The sequence below is a fragment of the Gossypium raimondii genome, chromosome 5 (assembly GCF_025698545.1).
Source record: "Gossypium raimondii isolate GPD5lz chromosome 5, ASM2569854v1, whole genome shotgun sequence".
NCBI classification, from domain to species: Eukaryota; Viridiplantae; Streptophyta; class Magnoliopsida; order Malvales; family Malvaceae; genus Gossypium; species Gossypium raimondii.
Window position 1 is genome coordinate 17,653,547 of NC_068569.1, and position 23,559 is coordinate 17,677,105.

General features: G+C 34.4%; 3 protein-coding genes and 1 long non-coding RNA gene across 5 annotated transcripts; 2 read left to right on the forward strand and 2 right to left on the reverse strand.

Annotated features, from left to right (window-relative positions):
- Positions 1-1,224: 1,224 nt before the first annotated feature.
- Positions 1,225-6,009, forward strand: LOC105770262 (uncharacterized; the record flags this gene model as incomplete). Its single annotated transcript, XM_012591383.2, has 15 exons — positions 1,225-1,403; positions 1,481-1,566; positions 1,916-2,073; positions 2,444-2,508; positions 2,606-2,800; positions 2,930-2,987; positions 3,166-3,411; positions 3,528-3,661; positions 3,726-3,918; positions 4,042-4,101; positions 4,172-4,426; positions 4,600-4,858; positions 4,935-5,140; positions 5,213-5,263; positions 5,345-6,009. Coding segments are annotated over 15 exons (2,436 nt in total), but the record flags the coding sequence as incomplete, so codon positions are not given.
- A 5,437-nt stretch (positions 6,010-11,446) lies between these two features.
- Positions 11,447-14,541, reverse strand: LOC105767518 (uncharacterized). The gene is made up of 2 exons (XR_001125499.2): positions 14,231-14,541; positions 11,447-11,689 (listed from the first exon to the last, which is right to left on the reverse strand). It is a non-coding gene; the product is annotated as an uncharacterized LOC105767518 (long non-coding RNA).
- A 1,206-nt stretch (positions 14,542-15,747) lies between these two features.
- Positions 15,748-20,464, forward strand: LOC105769396 (xylulose kinase 2). Of its 2 annotated transcripts, XM_012590005.2 has the most exons (11): positions 15,749-16,034; positions 16,407-17,061; positions 17,204-17,292; positions 17,631-17,695; positions 18,017-18,072; positions 18,802-18,922; positions 18,992-19,066; positions 19,150-19,203; positions 19,491-19,585; positions 19,678-19,852; positions 19,978-20,464. In XM_012590005.2, exons 1-11 carry the CDS (start codon positions 15,976-15,978, stop codon positions 20,205-20,207), a joined length of 1,674 nt encoding a protein of 557 aa, XP_012445459.1. In that variant the 5' UTR covers positions 15,749-15,975; the 3' UTR covers positions 20,208-20,464. The 2 variants fall into 2 exon arrangements, with proteins under 2 accessions (XP_012445458.1, XP_012445459.1); XM_012590004.2 differs by having other exon boundaries at positions 15,748-16,034; positions 18,802-19,066.
- A 271-nt stretch (positions 20,465-20,735) lies between these two features.
- Positions 20,736-22,702, reverse strand: LOC105769397 (tubulin alpha-4 chain). Its single transcript, XM_012590006.2, has 3 exons — positions 22,505-22,702; positions 21,623-22,228; positions 20,736-21,526 (listed from the first exon to the last, which is right to left on the reverse strand). The coding sequence occupies exons 1-3, from the start codon at positions 22,595-22,597 to the stop codon at positions 20,873-20,875; spliced, it is 1,353 nt and encodes a 450-aa protein (XP_012445460.1). The 5' UTR covers positions 22,598-22,702; the 3' UTR covers positions 20,736-20,872.
- Positions 22,703-23,559: the final 857 nt, after the last annotated feature.

Here is a 23,559-nt window from a genome sequence, read left to right on the forward strand (position 1 = left end):
AGAAAAATACACTAATTTATTCTAAATTAGATAAATATATAATTATTTGAGTATGTAATATATAAACATAAAATAATATTATATCAATAATTATATTAATAATTTGTGAGAATTAAATCAAATTAAAATTTATGTATAAAATTGTATTTAAGATTAAAGTTTTTTAAAAATTTTTATCAATCATAAATGTCAAGGAAAATACACAGTAAGATTAAAGACATTTTGTTTCTTTTACTTACGAAATAAAGTCACTAATATTCTTTTAGAAAAATATGACTTTTTTCTCCTTAAAAACATACCCATCCAGGCTCGTATATATGCATGCATGTGAAATTGAAATGAACTCCAAAAACACCACGTCTTTTTTCTCCTTAAAAACATACCCATATATATGCATGCATGTGTAATTGAAATGAACTCCAAAAACACCACGTTAAAACAGGGAACATTATCAATAGGTAAAAATAATTTATTTTTTGTTCTTTACAAAGAATCAAGCAAAAAAAAAAAAAGAAGAAGAAAAAAGACCACATTCCGAGAGATCTCTTCTCTTCATTTCATTTCTTTTCTAATATTCCCTTTTTTAGGTTTTTTGGTTTTGGAAAACCTAGTTTAGATTTTCATTTCGCACACAAAAAAGGATGCAGATCTAAGCCCAGGTTTGTCCTTCTTCTGTTTCTATCTCGTAATTTTCTCTCTTTTGCCCATCATTTTCTTTTCATTTTTCGTGTTCATTTTAATTTAAACATCAATTTCGTAGTCTTTTTTATTTTTATTTTTGAGGTTAGAACTTGTTGTAAATTAACAGTCACAATTTTATTCTGAACAAAGCCAATTCGATTTTCTTTATAATATCAAAATGTTGTTCTTTTGCTTTTTTTGTCAATAAAAAACTAGAATTTACCTTAGGTTTAAACAGCACATTTTTATAATGTAGCAGCTATCCTTCAATGCAAAAAAAAAAAATATAGCAGTATTTTATTAGCATTATCGTCTCTAAATTCTAATTTGAAGTTCTAAAAAGAGTATGATTATTTCTTTCTTAAATTTTATTTATTGTAATTCCTTATTTGCAGCTGTTGGCACTAGTTTTGTACAAGGAGAATTTAAAAACCTTTGATGTATAAAGAGCTGCTTTTTTTAAGATTCCATGAGAATTTAAACGCAAATTCTATGGGAATTTACTTAAGGAGGGATGCAAGATTTGGGGATACTTGATTACATACTTTTCAATGTCTTGGGTGGTCAAGTTGTTTGAATCATAGGCAAGGGGGACAAGCAAAGGGGTTACCAGATGCAAAGCCGGGCCCGGCTATATTACAGCCGGTGGTCATGTTGGATACTTCCCATGAGATTGCAATTTACCTTCATAGGTTTCATAACCTCGATCTTTTCCAGCAAGGGTATGGAAGGAATTTTTGTGTTTTATGTTTGTTTTGAGTTCTGCACACCGTCCTTCTTACGTTTGTTGTGGGTTTAGATGGTATCAACTTAAGATTACCGTGAGATGGGACAATGATGCACATGCTACGACCGCGATGCCTTCGAGAGTCTTGCAATATGAAGGTAACTTGTTAACTTATGAAACAATTTAAATGTAGCTACACTGTAGTGTTTTCTACTGAAACCGGTCCCTCTAGAGACCTAAATTGGGAAGCGCCACTGCTGATAGAAGAATATGCTATGGTAGCCGGTTCATTGATCAGAATAGTTTTGATGCAGTTGAAGCAATCAAATTTAATATCCTTTGATACTTAAGATCGACCATTGAATTTCATCTTGTTCAACAGTGAATATATTTGGAACTATATGTTGTTTATTCCTACTTATTTTTAAGTTTGCATATGCTTTCAAAGTACAATGTTATAGTGTTCTCAAGCAGCTTTTTGCTAATAAGACTAGAAAAATATTGCAGCTCCAAATTTTGGTTGTGAGGGTGGTGGATATGGAGTATGGAGGATTGATGAAAAAGACAACAGTTTTTTAACACAGCCTTTTCGAATCAAATATGCGAGACAGGATGTTCTTTTATTTACCATGGTTGCATTTGATTTACCTCTAAAGGGAAATGAGGTACGCCATCTCTCTGTGCACATATCGACATGCTCACACATCACACTCCTTTTAGCCGGAGAGCAAACCAATTGCAGAACTTACAGACTCTATAAACTTTCATTAGAATAATATATTACTCTATGTTAGTCTATGATAGTTTTGAATGCTTTGAACGTTGTTTCCTAGTGGATACTAAAACCTATATTCCAATAGAAATGACCATGGATTTTCCTGAAAGTTATGACTTGCACCAGTATTCGCTTCATTTGATTTTGGTACTGAAAAGGACTTGCGTATAAGTTTTTCTACCTTGATTGGTTTGGCTATTGGTTTGCTAATAATGTTCTCTTATATCCCGTTATGGTGTTGATGTAACATTGTGTGACAGGGTCCTTCAACATCAGCTGTCGTTTTGAAGTTTGAGCTTTTGTATGCTCCTCTGTTGGATAATGGGTAAGTTTGACAAGTTGCATGTGTGTTTCATTTCTGTTATTATTTTCTTTCTGCAAGTTAAAAGGTCACATAATCTGTCCGAATGCACTGTATTCAGTTCTGAGTTTCAGGCTTCTCCAGATAGTTGCCCTGCTGCTGTCCATGAATTTCGGATACCTTCTAAAGCTCTTTTAGGACTGCATTCCTATTGCCCTGTTTATTTTGATGCATTTCACGCTGTTCTTGTGGATGTAAGTGTTCACATCACTCTCCTAAAAGCTGGTTCCTACCATGACTCAATGAAGGTATCCAGGTTTGTCACAGATTCTAGAAATAATGGTTCTTCGTGGAAATGAGAGGAAGGAAGAGGGGTAGTTTATTTATAAAGATAATTGTGTTCTATCGATTTGTTGAAGTAACTTGAACTGTTGAATTGTTTCAGCAATTCGCGTACTGCCACTGCTGATGTTGCACATGAAAGTACTGGTGGATCAACTCAAGTTTGTTCTAAACATTGAATATTCATATACAATAACCCATCCCCTAATCGCAACTTGGTCTATTTTTGTATTTACTTGAGCAATAGTGGAAAATCATCTTATTTCTTTAATGTGGCTTCTTTTTGTCCTTGCTAATCAATATTCTATGTACTGATAGTTCAATTATGTGATTGAGCAGGCACTGAATCAAGCGGCTCCTAGTGACCTGAAACAGGTCATGCTTGTAAAGGCATTATTAGATGCTCGTGAAACCTTGATTGTAGAACTACAAAAGCTTGGAAGTGCTATTAACCGAACTGTTGATTTGACTGAATATACCTCCAGAATGAATGATACGAAGTTATTTGATTCATTTCTCCAAGCAAATCAGGTTACTGCTGATAATGAAGTTTCCGGACAAGGCAAGCCACAAAACGGTCCTGAGGTCCTTGCTTTATTTTACCCAGCAGCACAGTCTATTTCCTATCTTTTACATTTTTTTTTACAGTTTTATAGTTTTATTACAGATTAAAATTACAATACTTTCCTCTCTTTTAACAGAAAGCTAATGGTGGATTAGATTTTCAAAGTGATCGATTGCCCCAGAACTTATCCAAAGAAGATGTAACTAGAATGTTTAATATATCTGGTGATCAAGTGTTACATTTGTGGAGCACTTTTCTGACTTTCCACAGGTTAGTTCATTACATTTTTACTTCTAGTGCTTATTTTAGGTGTTGAAATTGTATTTCATTCCAGGGATAATAAAACAAAGATAATGGAAGTCCTTCATGATGCATGGGCTAAGGATCGGAAAGCTGAATGGTCGATATGGATGGTTTACTCTAAGTCTGAAATGCCTCAACATCATATAAATGGCAGTTCCGATGAGAGAACAACCCACCATGTTGGGCATAAGAGGGGTTCAAGTTTGTGGAAGTTATCTGATGATGTGAACACTTATTTATGTTTTCATTGAGTAAATATGTTGCTCTTAACTTACATACTCAGTGAAGAGCAACACTAGTTTTTTCGCTCGTTTCTAATTTTGGGAAATTGATATTGTGCAATGCAGCCTGCGCATATGGCAGCTGTGCGGGCTGACCTTCATCGACGGAGTATTGGACAAATGAAGGTAAGTTACTTTATTTAACAGTTATAGTCCTTATTCCCAGTTTTAAGTGGCAAAGTTTGCTTGCACACAGATTAATAATCGGTCAATCCAAGACATGCAAATATTTGGAGATCCTTCAGCGATTCCTATTGTAATTGTAGAACGTGTTCTGAATACTCCTCAACGTAGTTTAAGTTATAACTCATACATGAAGAATTTGGACCTAAAGGATTCAGTTCCCTCACGCATTGATGTTAGTTCTGAAGATGGGAAAAAGCCATCAAGTGCAACTACTGCAAAAAAAGTCCGTGATTTGAAGATTGTTGTCTTTGTGCACGGATTTCAGGCAAGTTTTACTCTCATATACTTGTTCCTTAGGTTGTACCTTTAATGCCTTATTTCGATATTGTCTATTCCCAAATGAACCATTTGAGTCTGAGTATGTCCTGAAGTAATTTTTATTAGAGACCGATGGGTAAGTCAGTTAATGAATGTCTAATCCTAAGTTGCATACAATAGGGGCATCATCTGGATTTGCGGCTTGTTCGCAACCAATGGCTTTTGTTGGATCCAAAGATCGAGTTTCTCATGTCGGAGGCAAATGAAGAGAAAACATCTGGAGACTTCAGAGAAATGGGACTGAGGCTGGCGCAGGAGGTGATTTCTTTCCTTAAAAAGAAAATGGATAAAGCTGCAAAATATGGACGCCTAGGAGATATCAAACTTAGTTTTGTCGGCCACTCTATTGGAAACGTCATAATAAGAACAGCAATAGCAGGTAGATACACTCTTGTTGATTCCCCTTTTTTGTATTTCGAAATGCCTGCTAGATATATATGCATTTCTTTCTGCAGACACTGTTATGGAACCTTACCTGGGATACCTTCATACATACCTATCTCTATCTGGTCCACACTTGGGATATCTATACAGTTCAAATTCTTTATTCAATTCCGGATTATGGGTTTTGAAGAAGTTCAAGGGGACACAATGCATCCATCAGCTCACTTTCACCGATGACCCCGATATCTGTAACACTTTCTTCTACAAACTTTGTAAGGTATTGAGATCGAAGTAGCATTATCGTTTTTTAAGCTCCAAAGTTCTGAAATCGTTTCTTTGCTTCTTTCAGCAAAAAACTCTGGAAAATTTCAAGAATATAATCCTCCTCTCTTCACCCCAGGTATTCCATGCCACTTCCAATAACTGTATTAACTTAAAATGTTCTACGTTTAAGGTCATTTAGACATGATTTTTCTCTCAGGATGGCTACGTCCCGTATCATTCTGCGAGGATTGAGTCATGCAAGGCAGCATCAGTGGACAACTCGAAAAAGGGAAAAGCATTTTTGGAGATGTTGAATTCCTGTTTGGACCAGTTACGAGCTCCTACAACTGAAGATCGAGTGTTTTTGAGATCCGATGTCAACTTTGACACATCCGCTTATGGCAAGAACTTAAACTCGTTCATTGGACGGGCTGCACATATCGAGTTTTTGGAGTCCGACATTTTTGCTCGCTTCATTATGTGGTCATTTCCGAATCTGTTTAAATAGTTGTCACGAGCAGTCCATCATTTCTGTTGTTCCACTTTATTCGATCCCTGGTCTCCATATTGGTTGCGAAATGCTGAGCTTGTGATCTCGGTTTCTAGTTTTCGAGCATCGCAGTCACAAAAGAGCAACATTGGCGTATAGGAAAGTGCAGTTGCTAGATTAACATTATTTTCTCACCACATAACATGTAGCACAACATTCAAAGAAAATCTAATAGTTAATTGGGGTGAGAAGGGTTTATGTAATAATTACTCACACATCTGACAGGTAGATAATTGTATCGGTATTGACCGTAAAATATAGGTTTGAAGATGCTTCTGTAACCAACATGGACCCTAACATTTATCTCTGTTAGAAACAAACTCTTCAGAGCTGACACAACACATTTTTAATTATATAAAAATTTTAAATTTAATATTAAATAATAAATCTTCACCTTCATCCGCTTTCGCTCATCACCAACAATAACCGAAAGGGACTTCGTGATTTTATATTCATAGTTGTGCAAATCATACCATCGAAAAGGTTACCAACTTGGCCAAAATTCCATAGGAAATGACAAATAGTTTGCCATGTTCTATATGAGTGAGGACTGAGGAGCTATCTACGAATGAAGAGAAAGGTGATGGTGTCGACATAGTATGGTGGTGGTGGGCGGCATGACGGCCACACAAACAAATATAATGGCAGCGAGGGTCAAAGCAGAGAGAAGTTTGATGCCACGATTGTTTGAGAGGTGGAACAATGGAGGCAATATGGAAAGTGGGCTTTGCGTAGGGTGTATTGGAAAAGGGAAGAGAAAGAGAGATTTTAGATAACGGAGGGCTGTGGAGATTTATTGGGGGGAGCAGGGGTTGAGAAAGGGCTTGTGGGAAAATATGAAAGAGGAGAGAGGATGAAAATGGAGGAATTGGAAAGGAAGAAGATAAAGATAGAGGAGAGGAATACAATATTTAATAATAATTCAATTCAATTTTATTTAATATTTAATTTTAAATTTTAAATAATTAAAAATATTCTTAAATTGATTTCTTTTTTTTAATAGAGGGTAATCATTGAAATAATGATCATGAAATTATAATTTAAATATTCGATTAGACTAAAAAAATATAACGTGAGGGCTTATTATTGAATTAAGCTTTTTTTTTTTTTTCAAAACGTTAACATTTTTTTTAATTCCTAGCATTGAACCTTAACCATGGTCCAAATATATTGGCTTCTGCTTCGTTTAACTGGATGCTACATTTTTATAGATGTAGCAACAATTAGGTATCCTTTTCGTATGGGAAAGCCATTTTTATACATGGGAGATTTTTTGTTTTTGAGTTTGATATTTACTTTCAAATTCTTGTTGTTAAGATAAATTTTGAGCAATTTTTAGATCAAAGAAAAGTAGTAGTAACACTGTCTCTTTAAAAATTTGTAATATTTAAGTTGATAAATTTTGACAACAAAAATCTTTGAACTATGATTTTTATTAATACTTTGGATGACAATTAACCCAACTTTGATATCTAAACTATACGTAGCAATATATCTTAGAGATTGGTTTAGATTTGGATCGAAGCAATTAACTTCCCGAATTTGGAGGATCGAATAAGGAAAAACTTGAAAGTATATCCTGAAGATTCAAGGCTTATCCTAAGTTAACTGAAGATATTATTTATGCTTATTACCTTGCTTGTTTTGAGGGAAGATTGATTGTAATTGACATAATATGTTAGCAAGTCTTAATTACTCATATAGTGGAGACTTTTATAGGTATTGTAATGAACGGAAAGCACTTTATCTTGTTCATTGAGGAATGTTTATTTGAGTGCATTGAGTGAATAATCAAGTGTGTGGCTTGATTAATATCCTAAATTTTCACAGGAAAAACTTAGAAGAGAGTTGTCTAAGGCTGTGTTCTCCAATGCTTCTCAGATGAGCTTTTTCATTAAAAAGTGTTTTTCCCTAAAAAGCAATAAAGAACAGACATCAATGTAGAAATTTTTTTAACTTATTTTAAGTGCTTTTTCATAGACGAAAAAATAGAAATTTTAGTTTTTTCATTAAAAGTGCTTTAATGATATTTTACTTTTTTAACCTTACTATTTCTTCTTCCAAATAGACGTTAGAAGACTTTTTTAAAATAAAATAATACAAATGTGTTAAAAGCATTAATTAAAAATAAAAAAAAATAATTTTTAAAATAATACAATTGTGTCAATATCTAATTACAAATATTTAATTATTATATTTAAATATTTAAATATAGTTTATATATTCTAATTAAACTTAATAAATAATTAATATTAACTACTTGGAAATATTTAAAATTAATATTATATATTAAATATTAACAATAAGTTATAATAAATTATTTTTTATATTTTTGCTAAAATATCATAATATTAACTAATTTGAACATTATTTAAATACATATTTGTTACTTTTTAATATCATGTCTAAAATTAACATTTTATTTCTCAAAAGTACTTTTTGACAGCAATACCAAACACTCAAAATTTTCAAAAGCACTTCTCAAAAGCACTTCTCGAAAGCACTTTTCTACAGCACTTTTCAAAAGCATTGCCAAACTAGCCCTAAATCTTAGGTACATGAAGACTTTGATCTTGTGAGTATTAGAGGTTGAAATCACTTGTTCTACGAGGAGTTAAGATAGTGAATATTCTATATGGGCAATGCCCCACAGATGTAGGGAAATCAAACTGCATAAACATATCGTGTGTTTATCAGGTTTTTTTTCCTTGTTCATTATTAATGCATGAAGTAATTAGAACTAGTCTAAGTATTGCTTCTGGCACTACTTGTTTTCTGCCTGCAAATATCAATTTTGGACCCAACAGTTGTTGATTTGTATGTACCACTTGGCATACTTTGAATTCGATCTCAAAGTCCATTTAAAAGTCAAGAAATCATTTGACTTACTTTGATCACATTCTTAGTTGTGATAATCTAGATAGGAAGATTGCTGGCTCTAATCAAGAACTTAGACATTGGGAAGTCTATCTCTTTGAATGTGGCTCCTACCAACCAATCTTTTAGGAGAAAATAATAGTTTGTTATTAACCATGGTTTTCTTTTATCGACTTCTTCCTAGTAATGCTTATTATTAAAAATAAATAGAAAGATGATACGACTACGGCCCGGGCACATTTTTCGATCAGCTCCATAAGTATTTCTTGCACACCCATGCGAGCTAAATTAGCTCAATTGCATCTCACTGAGCTTTGTTTAGCTCGTTTCCAGCTCAATGGGATCGTTTTGCTCAATTTGAGTTTATTTTAATTCTTATAATTTCATTTGTTTGAAATAAATTGAATAAGTTAGTTTATTTATTTAATTCACTCAAATAAGTGTTAGTAAATTAATATGTTTAAATCGAACATCTTTAATAATTTTGAGTTTAATTGATTGTGTTTTATTTATTACATCTATTTAATATGCTGAATTTATTAATGTTTTTTATTAGTTTCAGCCGAATTTAATGAGGTTTAATTTATGTCTTGACCGAATTTATTTTGTGTCTGCAGGTAATTAATTCAGCTGGAAACAACTACTTAATGGCAAAAGAGACATGCATTTAAGTTGTTGTTCTACATGCAAGGAACGGCATTTAAAGGGAAGCAAAGACATGAATTAAATGAGCAGCAATAAAGGAGGTGTTGGCCGAATTTAATGTAAAGCATAGACATTTAATGACCATTTAATGAGCATAAGCTGCTGATTTCTTTTCCCCATATGTTTTTTTCGTGAACCTCAAAGGGGCTGCCGTTTCATTCTTCAAAGCTCCTTGGAAGACGCCACTAGTGGCTTTGTACACTCCCTTGGACGACATTAATGAAAGCATGCTGGAATGCATTAAAGAGGCTACTGCCGAATTGAATATGTTGCATGACATTAAGGAAACATGCGTCCAGCCATGCATGTACTTTGAATTAAAAACATGTATTAATGGTGCTGTCCAGCATGCAAGGGACGTCCATTAATGAGCTGCTGAAGCATGTGCTATTTTCGTGAACAACAAAGGGCTGTTGGTTGGTTTTTCCAAGTAGCCATTCGGCCAACATCATGCTTGGCGTTTCCTCTCTTCAAGGCCGAACTTTACACTACCCAAAGAAGCTTTTAAAGCCATTTTAAAGTATCAAGGCCGAATCGGGACTAGTCCATAAAGTTCTCCATCAATGTCCAGCCGAATCCTCTCATTCTAGAAGTTATTTCTTTTCAGATTTCTAAGCCAAGTGACCTAGGAAACTACAAGGGACGATTAAGGAAGCTTCCAAGCAATTTCAACTTAATTAAGCTGAATTAAAACTGTCCATTTATCTACCTTTTGTGACCATTCGGTTTGACATTTAATATTAGCTATAAATAGTTGCTTTGTAATCATTTTCGGGTTAGACAATATATTTTTAAAACTTTATATGAAATTTGTTTACTTTGTGAGTTTGTTTTCAACTCTCATTGTTCTCCAAGGACTGGTTAGACTTATCAAGTAACCCTTGTGGCGTCAACCCGTTTTTGTATTTCGAACTTATCACTTTGCACCCAAAGTGTGGCGTTCAAGTTATACCGAGGTTCCTATCAATATTGATAGTGGGTCGAGGTTGCGTTTCTATTACCTACCTTCCTAACCGTTACCATCTCAACCTAAGCATTCGTATAAGTTTCGGGATAACACACTTATATTGTGTTAGATCAACTTGAATACTTGGTTTACGTTCACCTAACAATCTCCATTCATTCCATAACCTCTTTGAACCAATTTGAGCCTTTATCTATTCTTTCTTAACCTATTTTCGACAAACCTTAATATTACTCAAATTCACGATCGGGCACATCAACGACTCGGATTCATCAACGAGGCCGGGGTCGTATCAAAAGATATTTCGCTTTAGATCGTGAACTTCTATCGGCCTTTGGAGGGGTCGGGCTTTAGAGAGAATGGCTTTAACAAGACCTAATTTCTCGTTTTTTTTTAACTATGACCTTACCTACGAAAGAGTTTCTCTTAATCTTTTTCGCAGATTTGTTTGTCTAGTTGGAGGTCCAACATCTCCATGTCAAAAACCAATTCTTCTTATTCTTCTTATTTGGTGTTGGGATTAGTTGGTTGTGCAAACTTGAGGTTTAAATACCTATTGGTAGTTCACAAAGAAATAAAGGTGAAAAAGTTGTAACAACCATATTAATTAATAGGGAGACAACCCTAGATTCAAACCTTAAAAAACAAAGGTTAACCATTGAAGGTGAAAATGACACACTTGGAAAGTAAACAAGTTCAAAGCAAATCTTGTAAACAAGATATATAACACCCGGTTTTCAATAAATCTAAAATTTAGAATGAATAAGGGATTAAATTGGAAGAGACCGCAAGTTGACGGCCTATATTGGGAGAAATGGGAAAGTTAAAAACTGAAATGAACAAGGTTGAGAACCCAACCAGCCGATTCATTAGTGGGAGACATCATAATTAGTTATGGACGGCTCTCATAGGATTGAAATTAGCGCAATAAAGGCTCTAAATAGCTAGGAGATAGCTTCCTATGGATGATTTTCTTCCCAACCTTGTTCCAATTTCTCTCGTTCTTCATCTTCTTCGATGGCCCAAAGAAGGAGTAGCCTTGGAATGTAACACCCCTTACCCGTATCTAATGCTGGAACAGGGTACGAGGTGTTACCGGACTTAAAATTTCTTAAACATATAAACTGGGTCATAAAATTTCGTCAACATGTATCACACTATAATTGGACATCCGAATATCCAATTTTACATTCACATTCCCATACACATCGTCATTCATGAAATCATTTGTAAACCACCTCCACAACATTCAATTATGCAATTACCACATACATGAATAACCATATCATAGGCGTATAACAACCGTCAATATTGGCCATAAGAAATATGACATATATGACAAAACGGCCAAACCTACTATACATGCCATAACCCAAAAATTTATGTATCTAGATATACCAAGTGTTCTAATTGATAGTGTGAGCGAATCTCCGACGTCCACTGATCCCCGAGCTAACTTGGCGATACTATAAGGTAAAGGAAAAGAGAGAGGAAGTAAGCATAAATGCTTAGTAAGTTCATATGAAAATAATGAGAAATTATTAAACTTGTGTGGACAAATCCTCACAATAATTTCTTATGATGATACAGTCATTATATCACATGCTTACACTTTATTACTAATATTCACATTAATCTGTCTACTTGAGTCACTGTTACTAAATTATTTATTTCTCGAGCTACAGAACTCCAAATGAAAAACCGTAAATTTTACCTGAAACTAGACTCACATAATTTCTTACCATAGAAATTTCAGAATTTTTGGTCTAGCCAGTTAATACAGTTTATTCATTAAATATTCCCCTATTTCACTATTCGATAACTCTGACCCCTCTTCACTAAAAATTAATTATTTATTTCTCGAGCTACAGAACTCCAAATGAAAAACCGTAAATTTTACCTGAAACTAGACTCACATAATTTCTTACCATAGAAATTTCAGAATTTTTGGTCTAGCCAGTTAATACAGTTTATTCATTAAATATTCCCCTATTTCACTATTCGACAACTCTGACCCCTCTTCACTAAAAATTAATTATCTCATTGCACAAAATTCAAATGATGTCCCTGCTTGTTTCTATTGAAAGTAGACTCATTTATAAATTTAAGCATGTAAATTACAAACTATAATTATTTTTTTACAATTTTTAGTAATTTTCCAAAGTTGGAATAGGGGATTTCGAATTCATTCTATCCCTGTCTCGCTAGAATTCAAATATCTCAAAATATATATCTCTTTTGCTTACTCTATTTCCTTTATATGAAAATAGACTCATTCAGCTTTAATTTCATATCTCATACAACCTCTAATTCAATTTCCACAATTTTTGGTGATTTTTCAAAGTCACACAATTGTTTCTGTCCTAAACTGTTTTGTTGTTAAATTTACTCATTCTTAATTTCAATGCCTCATTTCATCATGCCAAAGGGTTGATTAAAGATCGAACACATTGTTCGTAACATATGTTTTCACTTAACTAGTTTCCCAATAAACACTTTGAAATAATCTCAGTTACACGGTGAATCAGCACACAACACCACCCTTATAATCAATAGTACTCAGTGAAATCAGCACATAGCAACTACCTTTATACTCAATGGTACAGGGTGAATTCTGCACATAGCAATCACTTATATAACCATTGGTATCCATGAAATCAGCACATAGCAATCACCTTTATTTTCATTAATATCCGGTGGAATCAGTGAATAGCATTCACCTATATTTCCAACGATATCCAATCCATTCCGAAGGTTCAACCACAAATTCTCATATATATATATATTTTAAACCTTTTTCCAACTCTTACATATTCAACCGTAATTCATTATTCACCTCAAGTAATTATTCCATATTTAATCATATCTCATAAAAAATGTTAAAACGTAAGTAAAAACAAGGAATTAATCACATACAAACTTACTCGTTTGCATCCTTATTAATAATGCATCATAATCTGAGCACATTATTTATGAGTCTCATATGCTACCTGTGCCTAGTCATAATACTCACATATCCTACTCTTACTTATCTTGAGCATACTCCTTAAATTTCCCGTCGAACTACTTGTAATATTAGGGATGTTCGGGATATTTCGTACACCTAGTAGGACGCCAATAGAGGTGCTCATGGGCCGGGCGGCCCGGCCCGACGGCCCGCCCGAAATATGGGAGGGTTTGGGTAAAAATATAGGTCCGAAATATGGGCTTGGGCAAAAAAAGAGGCCCGTTTAGAAAACGGGCCGGGCCTCGGGCACCACTTTTTCGGCCCGGCCTGATTTAATAAATATATTTATTTTTTTAATTTTAAAATATTTTTTACATACTTTTTTAATTTTTTTTAAATTTTAAAATATTTTTAAAATACTTTTTTTAATTTTTTAATTTTAAAATATTTTTAAAATATTTTTTAATTTTTAATTTAAAATATTTTTAAAATATTTTAAAATACTTTTTAATTTTTAAAATTTTAAAATAAAATGGGCGGGCAGGTCGGCCCGGCTTATGATTTTTTCTCGGCCGGCCTGGGCAAAATCTTAGGCCCATATTTGGGCCGGGCCCGGGCCGAAATTTTTTTATGGGCCCGGCTCGGCCCATGAGCACCTCTAGACGCCAATGCCATATCCCAGATATGGTCTTACATGGGATCACATATCGATGCCAATGCCATGTCCCAGACATGGTCTTACACTGGCTCTCCTATGTCCGTGCCGATGCCATGTCCCGCACATGGTCTTACACTAGCACTCCTCGTCATGCCGATGTCATGTCCCAGACATGGTCTTACACTGGCACACTCACTGCCATGGTCCAACCATGGTCTTTTCCATCAATTCATCATGAGTTGTAGTACGAATGTACTTGACCCTGTATTTCTCACAATTGATCCTTCAATCTAATCTTGTACTTGCATAAAGTCATGATTAAATAACAAATATATATAAAATAAAACATCATCTCAATTCAAATTTAATAATCGATCACTTAGACTAACCATATGAACTTACCTCAACGCGAATCAATCATTTTGATTTATATTTCCCCGTACTTAGTCCAAATCTCGATTTCTTCGATAATTGAACTTTGAAAAAGCTTGAAACCCTAGCCATGGCTTTCTGAAAGTTTCGGCAGTATGGAGAAGAGAATGAGCAGATTTTTGGGTTTCAATTTTGTCTTTTATGCCTTAAAACACCCAAATGACAAAAATGCCCTTTTTACTATACCTTCAATTTTTACCCTTCCATGACTAGTTTTGTCCATAACAAAATATGATGGTCTATTTGTCATTTAAAGACCTCTAATTTAAACCCCCATTTAAAACAAGTACTTATGTTCTAGAACTCATATTTTGCAATTAATACAATTGAATCCCAATAATAAAATTGGCCACTTTATCGATAAAATTTCTTAACGAAATTTGCACACCATCACCCAAACATATCATAGACTCTAAAATAATTATAAATTAAATATTTCTACTTTGAGTTTTTTTTTTTGGTCTTGAAACTACTGTTCCGACTAGGCCCTATTTTGGGCTGTTACATGGAAGGTTTTGCATGGAGAAGACGTCACGGGAATGGAGTTAGAAAAGTAAGAAAACCAGCAAGTGGGTAAGGTTTTTAACCATTTGTGTATGTAGGACAAAGTTATGGGCATCAAACTATTTTAAGGATTCTGCATGTTTCTAGAACGTGGGGTTAAGCTAAGAATATGGAGTATAACTCATGGCTTTTGGTTGGATTGTTTAGCTATTGCCAAGAGAATGGAAGCTCTAACATTTGAGAAAGCATAGTCGATTTAAAGAGATATTTATAACGAATGACAACCCACCGAAAGAAAATAAATGACCTATAAAATGTCTCCCTTAAATACATTTCCATTCCCCATAACGAAATAGAAACACTGCTCTATCAATACACATTTCCCCTCTTAACATCTTCTCCTTTCAAACCTTTTACAATACCTTCTTCTCTCCCATCATCTATGGTTCTCGACCCTCTAAACCAAGCACCATATTAATCTCCTCCAACTTTTATTCCTCAAAACAATTATAATTTTTATGAAAAAATTGAATAACACATTAGTGAAAGTCTAGACTATAACTACAATTTGAATTAATTGGTTAGGTAAAGAGGATATATCTTTATCTACATCTTAACTCTTTTGTTAAAGTAAATAAATACATATATAAAATATAAAATAATTACTCTCATAAAAATATTAAAACCTTATAAATTTTAATTTTATAAAAGATATTTAATTTGATTAGTTATGACATTAACAAATATTTTAACGAAAAGCTTACAAAAATATAATAATTAATCTCAATTAAGGAAAAGAGATTTTAAAATATTTAAATTGATCATCACAAGTGATTTGTTTTAGTAATTTATTTGATGTAACTAAAAGAAATTACATTTAATTATAGAAAGTAAGATATGTTAAACTTTTATAATAATTTAAGGTTTTGATAAATAAATACATTTATAATAAAATATCAAGACATGATTCGTGAACTAGGATAGTAGGATCTCGTTCGGTGGGAGGGAGGAGTAAAAAGAAACTCTTTGATTACTAATCATCCAACAAAAAGATCTGTCCTCATCCTTATCTACTATCCCCGTCTTATGGAAACTCTTTAGCTGTTTTAATCACCTTTGCTATTTAACCAAAACACCTACCACTGCCTCTTTCTCTTGATTTCCTTTTTGTTTTTCTTCAAAGCAGTCCTCTTCTGATTTCATTTAAAATTATGGGGGATTTATCTCTTCCTAATGACGCCCTCTTCGTTGGATTTGATAGTTCTACTCAGTAAGCTCTCTCTTTCATCTCCGTTTAGTTACATGATCCAAATTCCAATGTCATTAAACTACCTACTTGTTCATGTTATAATGTTCAAAAAAATGTTTTTTTTTAAATAAAAATAGGTTGAAAACTTGTGGCCTTTATGATCAGGGTTTAGATTCTAAACCGAAAACTGGAAGAACCCATGTAGCCAAATAGCGGATTTGTTGTTATGTTGTAAAGAAATTGAGTTGTAGAAGCTGTTATGATCAAGGTTTAATGATTATCCAATTGGGTTCAATTGATGTTTTGTTATTCTTTAGGACTCTGCTGGATGAAAAATTAGAATCTTTTTAAGCTGATGTTTTGATCTTTTTATTTTCCCCCCTTTGAGTAAAGGTCGTTGAAGGCAACTGTTTTGGACTCCAATCTCGTTATTGTTGCTTCAGGGATGATCCACTTTGACTCTGATTTGCCTCATTATAAGACTAAGGATGGTGTTTACAGAGACGCTAATGTTAATGGCAGAATTGTTTCACCCACCATAATGTGGGTGGAGGCTTTGGATCTTATTTTTCAAAGGCTTTCTAAATCCAATTTGGATTTTGGGAAGATTGCTGCCGTTTCTGGTAGTGGACAGCAACATGGCAGTGTTTATTGGAAGAAAGGTAGTTCTGCATTGTTATCATCATTGGACCCCAAGAAGCCATTAGTTGATCAGCTCCGCGATGCCTTTTCTGTTAAGGAATCACCGATATGGATGGACTGCAGCACAACTGCTCAGTGTAGAGAAATAGAGAAAGCTGTCGGTGGTGCATTGGAGTTGTCTAAAATTACTGGTTCTCGAGCTTATGAGAGATACACAGGACCACAAATTCGGAAGATATTTGAGACACAACAAGAAACTTATGAGAACACTGAGAGGATCTCTCTTGTTAGCTCTTTCATGGCATGTCTATTCTTAGGGGCTTATGCTTGTATTGATACAACTGATGGTGCAGGGATGAACTTGATGGATATAAAGCAAAGGGCTTGGTCTAAAGCTGCATTGGAGGTTTGTTTTGCATGCTAGCTGATTTTTTGTAGTTTATTTATCAATCTCTGAATCTTTTTCATTGGTTTTTCTTATGTTAAGGTTGTTATTTTCAATGTTAATCAATGAATAATGGTATTGTTGAACTTTAATTCTATTACAGGCTACAGCTCCAGGTTTGGAGGAAAAGCTTGGAAAGCTAGCTCCTGCACATGCTGTTGCTGGTTCTATTGCATCCTATTTTGTGGAGAGGTTAGTGGCATCTTTTTTGTTGGAGGTTCACCTTTGTTGATTTGTTACCAACATTTCAAAGGGTTAAAAATTGGTATTAAACTTTACTATTTGCATTCTCTTTTGTGATGAACAACACTCTGCATGTGGGTTATAGCGTGTATGGCCTTCAAATTGTTAGGGCCTATGTATGTATACTGATAAAGTATTTGCTTGACCATGCATATAGTTGTGGGCAGTGGTTGTGTATATGAGCTCTTATACTGAATGAAGGCATGTATTTCCCAGCATGCATTGGTATAAATTAGAGACAGGTTGTGCCTGTAGAGACACATTGAAACTCATTAATGTCTTTTCAGGTATAAGTTCAATAAGAATTGCTTGGTGGTTCAGTGGTCTGGAGACAATCCTAACAGTTTAGCAGGTCCATGACTCTCTTCATCTATTATTAATTGAATTCTCTATGTGACTTAGATCTCCACTACTCAAAATTGTTCTAGTTTTCTAATCAACCCCTAATGTATGTTTATAGCAGTCTCCTCTCAATATGCACTTAAAGTCTATAGTTAAATTTAGTATTATTCTCTCCTTCAAATATTCAATCTATCACATAGAAGTGAATAGAGCGTAATATGTATTGGCAACCAAATTGATATGCACTTAAATGTATTTAATCTATTAAATATTCAAATATTTAGTCTATATTTCTTCTGTTTTCATCAACTAAAATAGTTTGGGCATGCAGGTTTAACTCTAAACACTCCTGGGGATCTAGCAATCAGTTTGGGCACTAGTGACACTGTAAGTGCTATTTATGCCTCCTTATTTGATCAGTGATTATCTCCATGCTTACAATGACTCAAAGAATCAATGTAAGCAACATCACCTGAATCTTTTAGTTTGTTTATGTCCCAACCATGTCAACAAAGATTCCTGTTTGAACTTTTAAGTGGTAGGGCCTATACTTCTCAGAGTTCATGTCTGACACTCCCCTGAAGTTTTTGGTTTTTTATTTTTGCTTTGACCATACAACTAAGTCAGAATGTTCCCTCTTTTTTTTTTTGGAAGAGTTACTTTTCATGATTCTAATCGCATGCATTACTGATAATAATATTTTGCTTTGTGTTTCTTTTGCTTCTTTGTTTCCTGTAATCTTCTAAAACTTTCTAAAATGATTTTAAGGAGATAGAATTTTCCTTTGGAAATTGTCAATTTGTTCTGCACTATATACATTTTTCCTTTATCCTTGAACACATTGAGCTTAGAGCACTACAAGCTTGATCTTCGTCACCAAGTACATATTCGGGAAATACAAATGGATCAAATAACACTTATTGTCACTAGGTGTATTAGATTTTTTTCTTTGGTAATAATTTTCAGCTTTTGTCACTAGGTGTATTTTTCAAGGCTTTGAAGTTACGCTTTCAAGTTCTTATTGTTTAGTCTGCTGTGCAAAGAAGTGTTGATGTCTGTCTTAAGCTGTGCCCTCATGGATGTATTCCAACTTGATTCTGCCCATTCTTGTTGCAGGTCTTTGGAATCACCAAGGATCCTCAACCTGGTTTAGAAGGGCATGTTTTCCCGAATCCTGTTGATACAGAAGGCTACATGGTAATGTTGGTCTACAAAAATGGGTCTTTGACACGTGAAGGTATCAGAAACTTCCTCCTATTTGTTAAGCTGGTTGTGTATTTATCTAACAAAGTCTTCATGTTTATAGATGTACGTAATTGCTATGCTGAGAAATCTTGGGATGTTTTTAACAAATTTCTCGAGCAAACTCCTCCACTAAATGGTCAGTAAATTATGTCTTCTAAGGCCATTTCATGTATATGAAAGTTATTTGTTCTTTATTTCTTATTCTATTTCTTGCAACAGGTGGGAAGATAGGTTTCTATTACAAGGACCATGAGATTCTTCCTCCAATGCCTGGTGGGTTTCAAGATTTTTCTTGCAGGTCTTAGGTTTGAGTAATGAAATACCATGGGTTGTCTAGTTTCATAGCTATATTGCTAACTAATAATGAAAGCCATTAAAATAATGGAATTCGCAAGAACAAGATAGGAAACTTTTATGATGTGGTAAGTTGATTACACTTGCAATCTGGAATGAAGCACATGTATGTGATAATTTATATTGTTGAGCAATCTTCAATCTGCTGAAGTTTGTGTATTTCCTAGGCCCAATGATTATCTTAAAGCTTCTTGTTTGAAATTCAGTTGGCTTCCACCGCTACATTCTTCAAAATTTCAATGGGGAAACTCTGGATGGCTTGAATTTACAAGAAGTCCAAGAATTTGATCCTCCTTCCGAGGTAAATTATTCGTGAAATAATTAGTTTTATTTTTATACATTGATGAGTATCACTATCGCTGTTTCTTGAAAAACAATGGGTTTTGTTTGCAGGTTCGCGCCTTGATTGAGGGCCAATTTCTGTCGATGCGTGCTCATGCAGAAAGGTTCGGAATGCCTTCTCCTCCAAAACGAATCATTGCTACTGGTGGAGCATCAGCAAATAAAAGCATTCTCAGCTCAATTGCATCAATCTTTGGCTGTGATATATATACGGTTCAAAGACCTGGTATGTTGTTGCTATATGTACTTATCCTTCTTTTAAGCCAATGAATTCATCCTTTTTTGCCATTCTTTTTGTTATATCTGAAGTCCGAATTACATGATTACCACATGCTTCGTTAAATTAATCAGATTCAGCATCTCTGGGAGCTGCATTGAGGGCTGCTCATGGTTGGTTGTGCAACAAAAGGGGCAGTTTTGTGCCGATGTCTTGTATGTACAAGGATTTAGACAAGACATCCCTGAGCTGCAAGCTCTCGATGGCTGCTGAAGACCAGAAACTGGTTTCCAAGTATGCTTTATTGATGAAGAAGAGAATGGAACTAGAGAATAACCTTGTCAAAAAGTTGGGGCGGTACTAGAAGTCAATAATAGTGTGTTATATCTCGTGATTTTTAGGTACTATCAGAGTTCAATTCAAATTTAACATGGACAGTTGTAGTTTTTTTTTTTCCTTTTATTTAAATCATTGCAAATAAAAGGTATTATCAGAGTTCGGTTAAAAAAGGAAGAAGAAGAGGTATGTCATATTTTTTAACTTGGATAGGCAATAATGGGAACCCGAATGATTGGTCCATTGGTAAAAAGTGTTTATTTGTGATTCAAGAATTTCCTTTTATTTACTCTTGCCAATGATGTCAAGTTGATCTCCACAGTGCTTTCGCGGTGAGAAAAGCTTTAAATCTATCTTCCTTAATACTTGCCAAATATTGATCGGATCTCAACCATCTTCCTAACAGGAAACATTGACGTGCAGTGCAATATAAGTATCGTCAAGTTACATTTTGTTTTTTTTACTAAAAAATGACAAATGATTTAAAAATCTTAAAAAGATTAATTTATTATTTTTTGAGTAAAAAGAATAAAATGCAATCTGAAGGGCTTCGATCTTATAATTTTACCGTGCACTTTATTCATAGAAAATACCAAAAACTAGTACATCATCCGAGGTATTCAACCCTGAAAACACACATCCAAAATCAACAAGAAAATACATCACAGTAGCAAACGGATAACGGTGCATCCCTCAATACTCCTCCTCATCCCCTTCGTCTCCTTCACCAGACTCAGCGCCAACTTCTTCATAATCTTTTTCCAGGGCAGCAAGATCTTCACGTGCCTCGGAAAACTCTCCTTCCTCCATGCCCTCACCAACATACCAGTGCACAAATGCACGCTTGGCATACATGAGATCAAATTTATGATCAATGCGGGAAAACACTTCCGCAACGCTGGTTGAGTTGGAGATCATGCAGACAGCTCTCTGAACCTTGGCAAGGTCCCCTCCTGGAACAACAGTTGGTGGCTGGTAGTTGATACCGCACTTGAATCCAGTAGGGCACCAATCCACAAATTGGATCGTGCGTTTGGTCTTGATGGTGGCCACAGCCGCATTCACATCTTTGGGCACAACATCTCCTCGGTACATAAGGCAGCAAGCCATGTACTTCCCGTGGCGTGGGTCACATTTGGCCATCATTGAAGAGGGTTCAAAAGCACTGTTGGTTATCTCAGCCACCGATAGCTGCTCATGGTAAGCCTTCTCAGCTGAAATGACAGGGGCATAAGAAGAAAGCATAAAGTGGATCCTGGGATATGGGACCAGGTTAGTCTGGAACTCAGTCACATCCACATTCAGGGCTCCATCAAACCTCAAAGATGCGGTAAGAGATGAGATAACCTGAATCATACATGCCAAAACACCACATGTATGAATAACAATCATTAAACTTCATAACATAAAGACGAGTATTTTAGTAAAAATGCTTATAGTTACCTGAGAGACAAGGCGGTTAAGATTCGTATAAGTGGGTCGTTCAATGTCCAAAGAACGCCTGCAGATGTCATATATTGCTTCGTTATCGAGAAGAACAGCGACATCAGTGTGCTCAAGGAGTGAATGAGTGGACAGCACACTGTTGTAAGGCTCTACAACTGATGTAGAAACCTGAGGTGAAGGATAGACGGTGAAACCAAGCTTCGACTTCTTTCCATAGTCAACAGAGAGACGCTCCAAGAGAAGAGATCCAAGACCAGAACCAGTACCACCACCAACAGCATTGAAAACCAAGAAGCCTTGGAGCCCAGTACAGTTATCAGCAAGCTTTCGGATACGATCCAAGCAGAGATCAACAATCTCTTTGCCAATTGTATAATGGCCACGAGCGAAATTGTTGGCAGCATCTTCTTTGCCACTGATGAGTTGCTCAGGGTGGAACAACTGGCGGTACGTACCAGTCCTCACTTCATCGATAACAGTAGGCTCCAGATCAACAAAGATGGCGCGAGGGACGTGCTTCCCGGCACCAGTTTCGCTGAAAAAGGTGTTGAAAGCATCGTCTCCTCCACCAACAGTCTTATCACTTGGCATTTGGCCATCAGGCTGAAAATCGAAAATTCTAAAAGATCACCACCATTATCCACATTCAAAACCTTAGATCTTGCCTAAATTATCTATAGAACTGGAATCGTTCAGCTAACATTTCAATTAATCCAGATCTATCCATTTTTAACGAGTCCGATCACAATTTACAACAACAGAAACACAATTAATAGATTTAAACATAGTCAAACCAAATCAGAATGTTAAAATAATTAAAAAGGGGAAAATGAATCTAACAGCAAAATAAATGAAATATACAAATCGGAAAAAAAATACCTGAATGCCATGCTCGAGACAGTAAAGTTCCCAGCAAGCATTTCCGACCTGAATACCGGCCTGACCGATGTGAACTGAAATGCACTCTCTCATATTTCTTTTCCTAGGAAATTATACGAAAATTGAAGGGAAAATTTGTTTGAAAAATAAAATAAATGGGGGCGTGTATCAAGACGCCTTCCGGAATATGAGATCTGAGGTATTGTTTAAACTAGCAGGGGTTTATATAGGGAGGAAAAAAGGTTCGAAAAACAAAATAACATTTGAGGTTGGAAAAACCAGGGTTAGTTAACCGCGGTTAATGATGACAGCGAGGAGAGGTTCGGCTTGTCGTTATTTTTAAGCCAGTACCTGCCTGGCTGGCTTTCCTCTAACTACCTACTAATTAATTTTACTTTTAAAGGGTTGATTTTTCTTTTAGTTATTTTGAAAAAAGAAAATTTATAAAATTTAGCTATTAAATTACTGATTTATATCTGCATGGGTGAGACAAAAATATAAATATATATTTTTATCTTTAAAATAAATTATAGATTTTAAATAAAATTATGTATTTTATTGTATTTTTAAAATTTGTTTTTATGATCATTAAATGTAAAGTAAAATGCCTAAAATGATTAACTGATTGATCTATTAAAAGAGATTCTTTTATAAGAGAAAAAGGTTTAGTTTTTGTTTTTCAGAATAAGATTTAAAAATATCTCTTTTTTTTGTAAAATGAAAATATTGAATATTTTTCTGATATTTTTAAGATTGATTTTTTTATTACATTTTATATATTTATATTAAAATTGAACATATTTTAGTAATTTACATAATCTAGTTTGTCACGTGAGGTAGTTTTTTAAGAAAGTATCTTTTGCATGTTTTTATGAAGTGATTTAAGTTATTTTATTCAAAACATTATATGAAAGAGTTTTTAAAACAATAATACTCTTATAATGATATTTATAATATTACTTATTAAAAAATTGATTTAAAGTGTTTTTGTCTGAATTATTGCTGATAATTCATAAGGAATTTTTTATATAGAAAAGATTTAAGTATTGCGGGGA

Bases quoted from the DNA above. Each gene is read 5' to 3' on its own strand.
- LOC105769396 (XM_012590004.2), top strand. From the start codon at position 15,976: ATGGGGGATTTATCTCTTCCTAATGACGCCCTCTTCGTTGGATTTGAT. The intron at 18,073-18,801 runs GTAAGTGCTATT...TTCTTGTTGCAG, and splicing joins GTTTGGGCACTAGTGACACT to GTCTTTGGAATCACCAAGGA. The intron at 19,586-19,677 runs GTAAATTATTCG...TTTTGTTTGCAG, and splicing joins AATTTGATCCTCCTTCCGAG to GTTCGCGCCTTGATTGAGGG.
- LOC105769397 (XM_012590006.2), bottom strand. From the start codon at position 22,597: ATGAGAGAGTGCATTTCAGTTCACATCGGTCAGGCCGGTATTCAGGTC. The intron at 22,229-22,504 runs GTATTTTTTTTC...TTCGATTTTCAG, and splicing joins GTCTCGAGCATGGCATTCAG to CCTGATGGCCAAATGCCAAG. The intron at 21,527-21,622 runs GTAACTATAAGC...TGTATGATTCAG, and splicing joins TTAACCGCCTTGTCTCTCAG to GTTATCTCATCTCTTACCGC.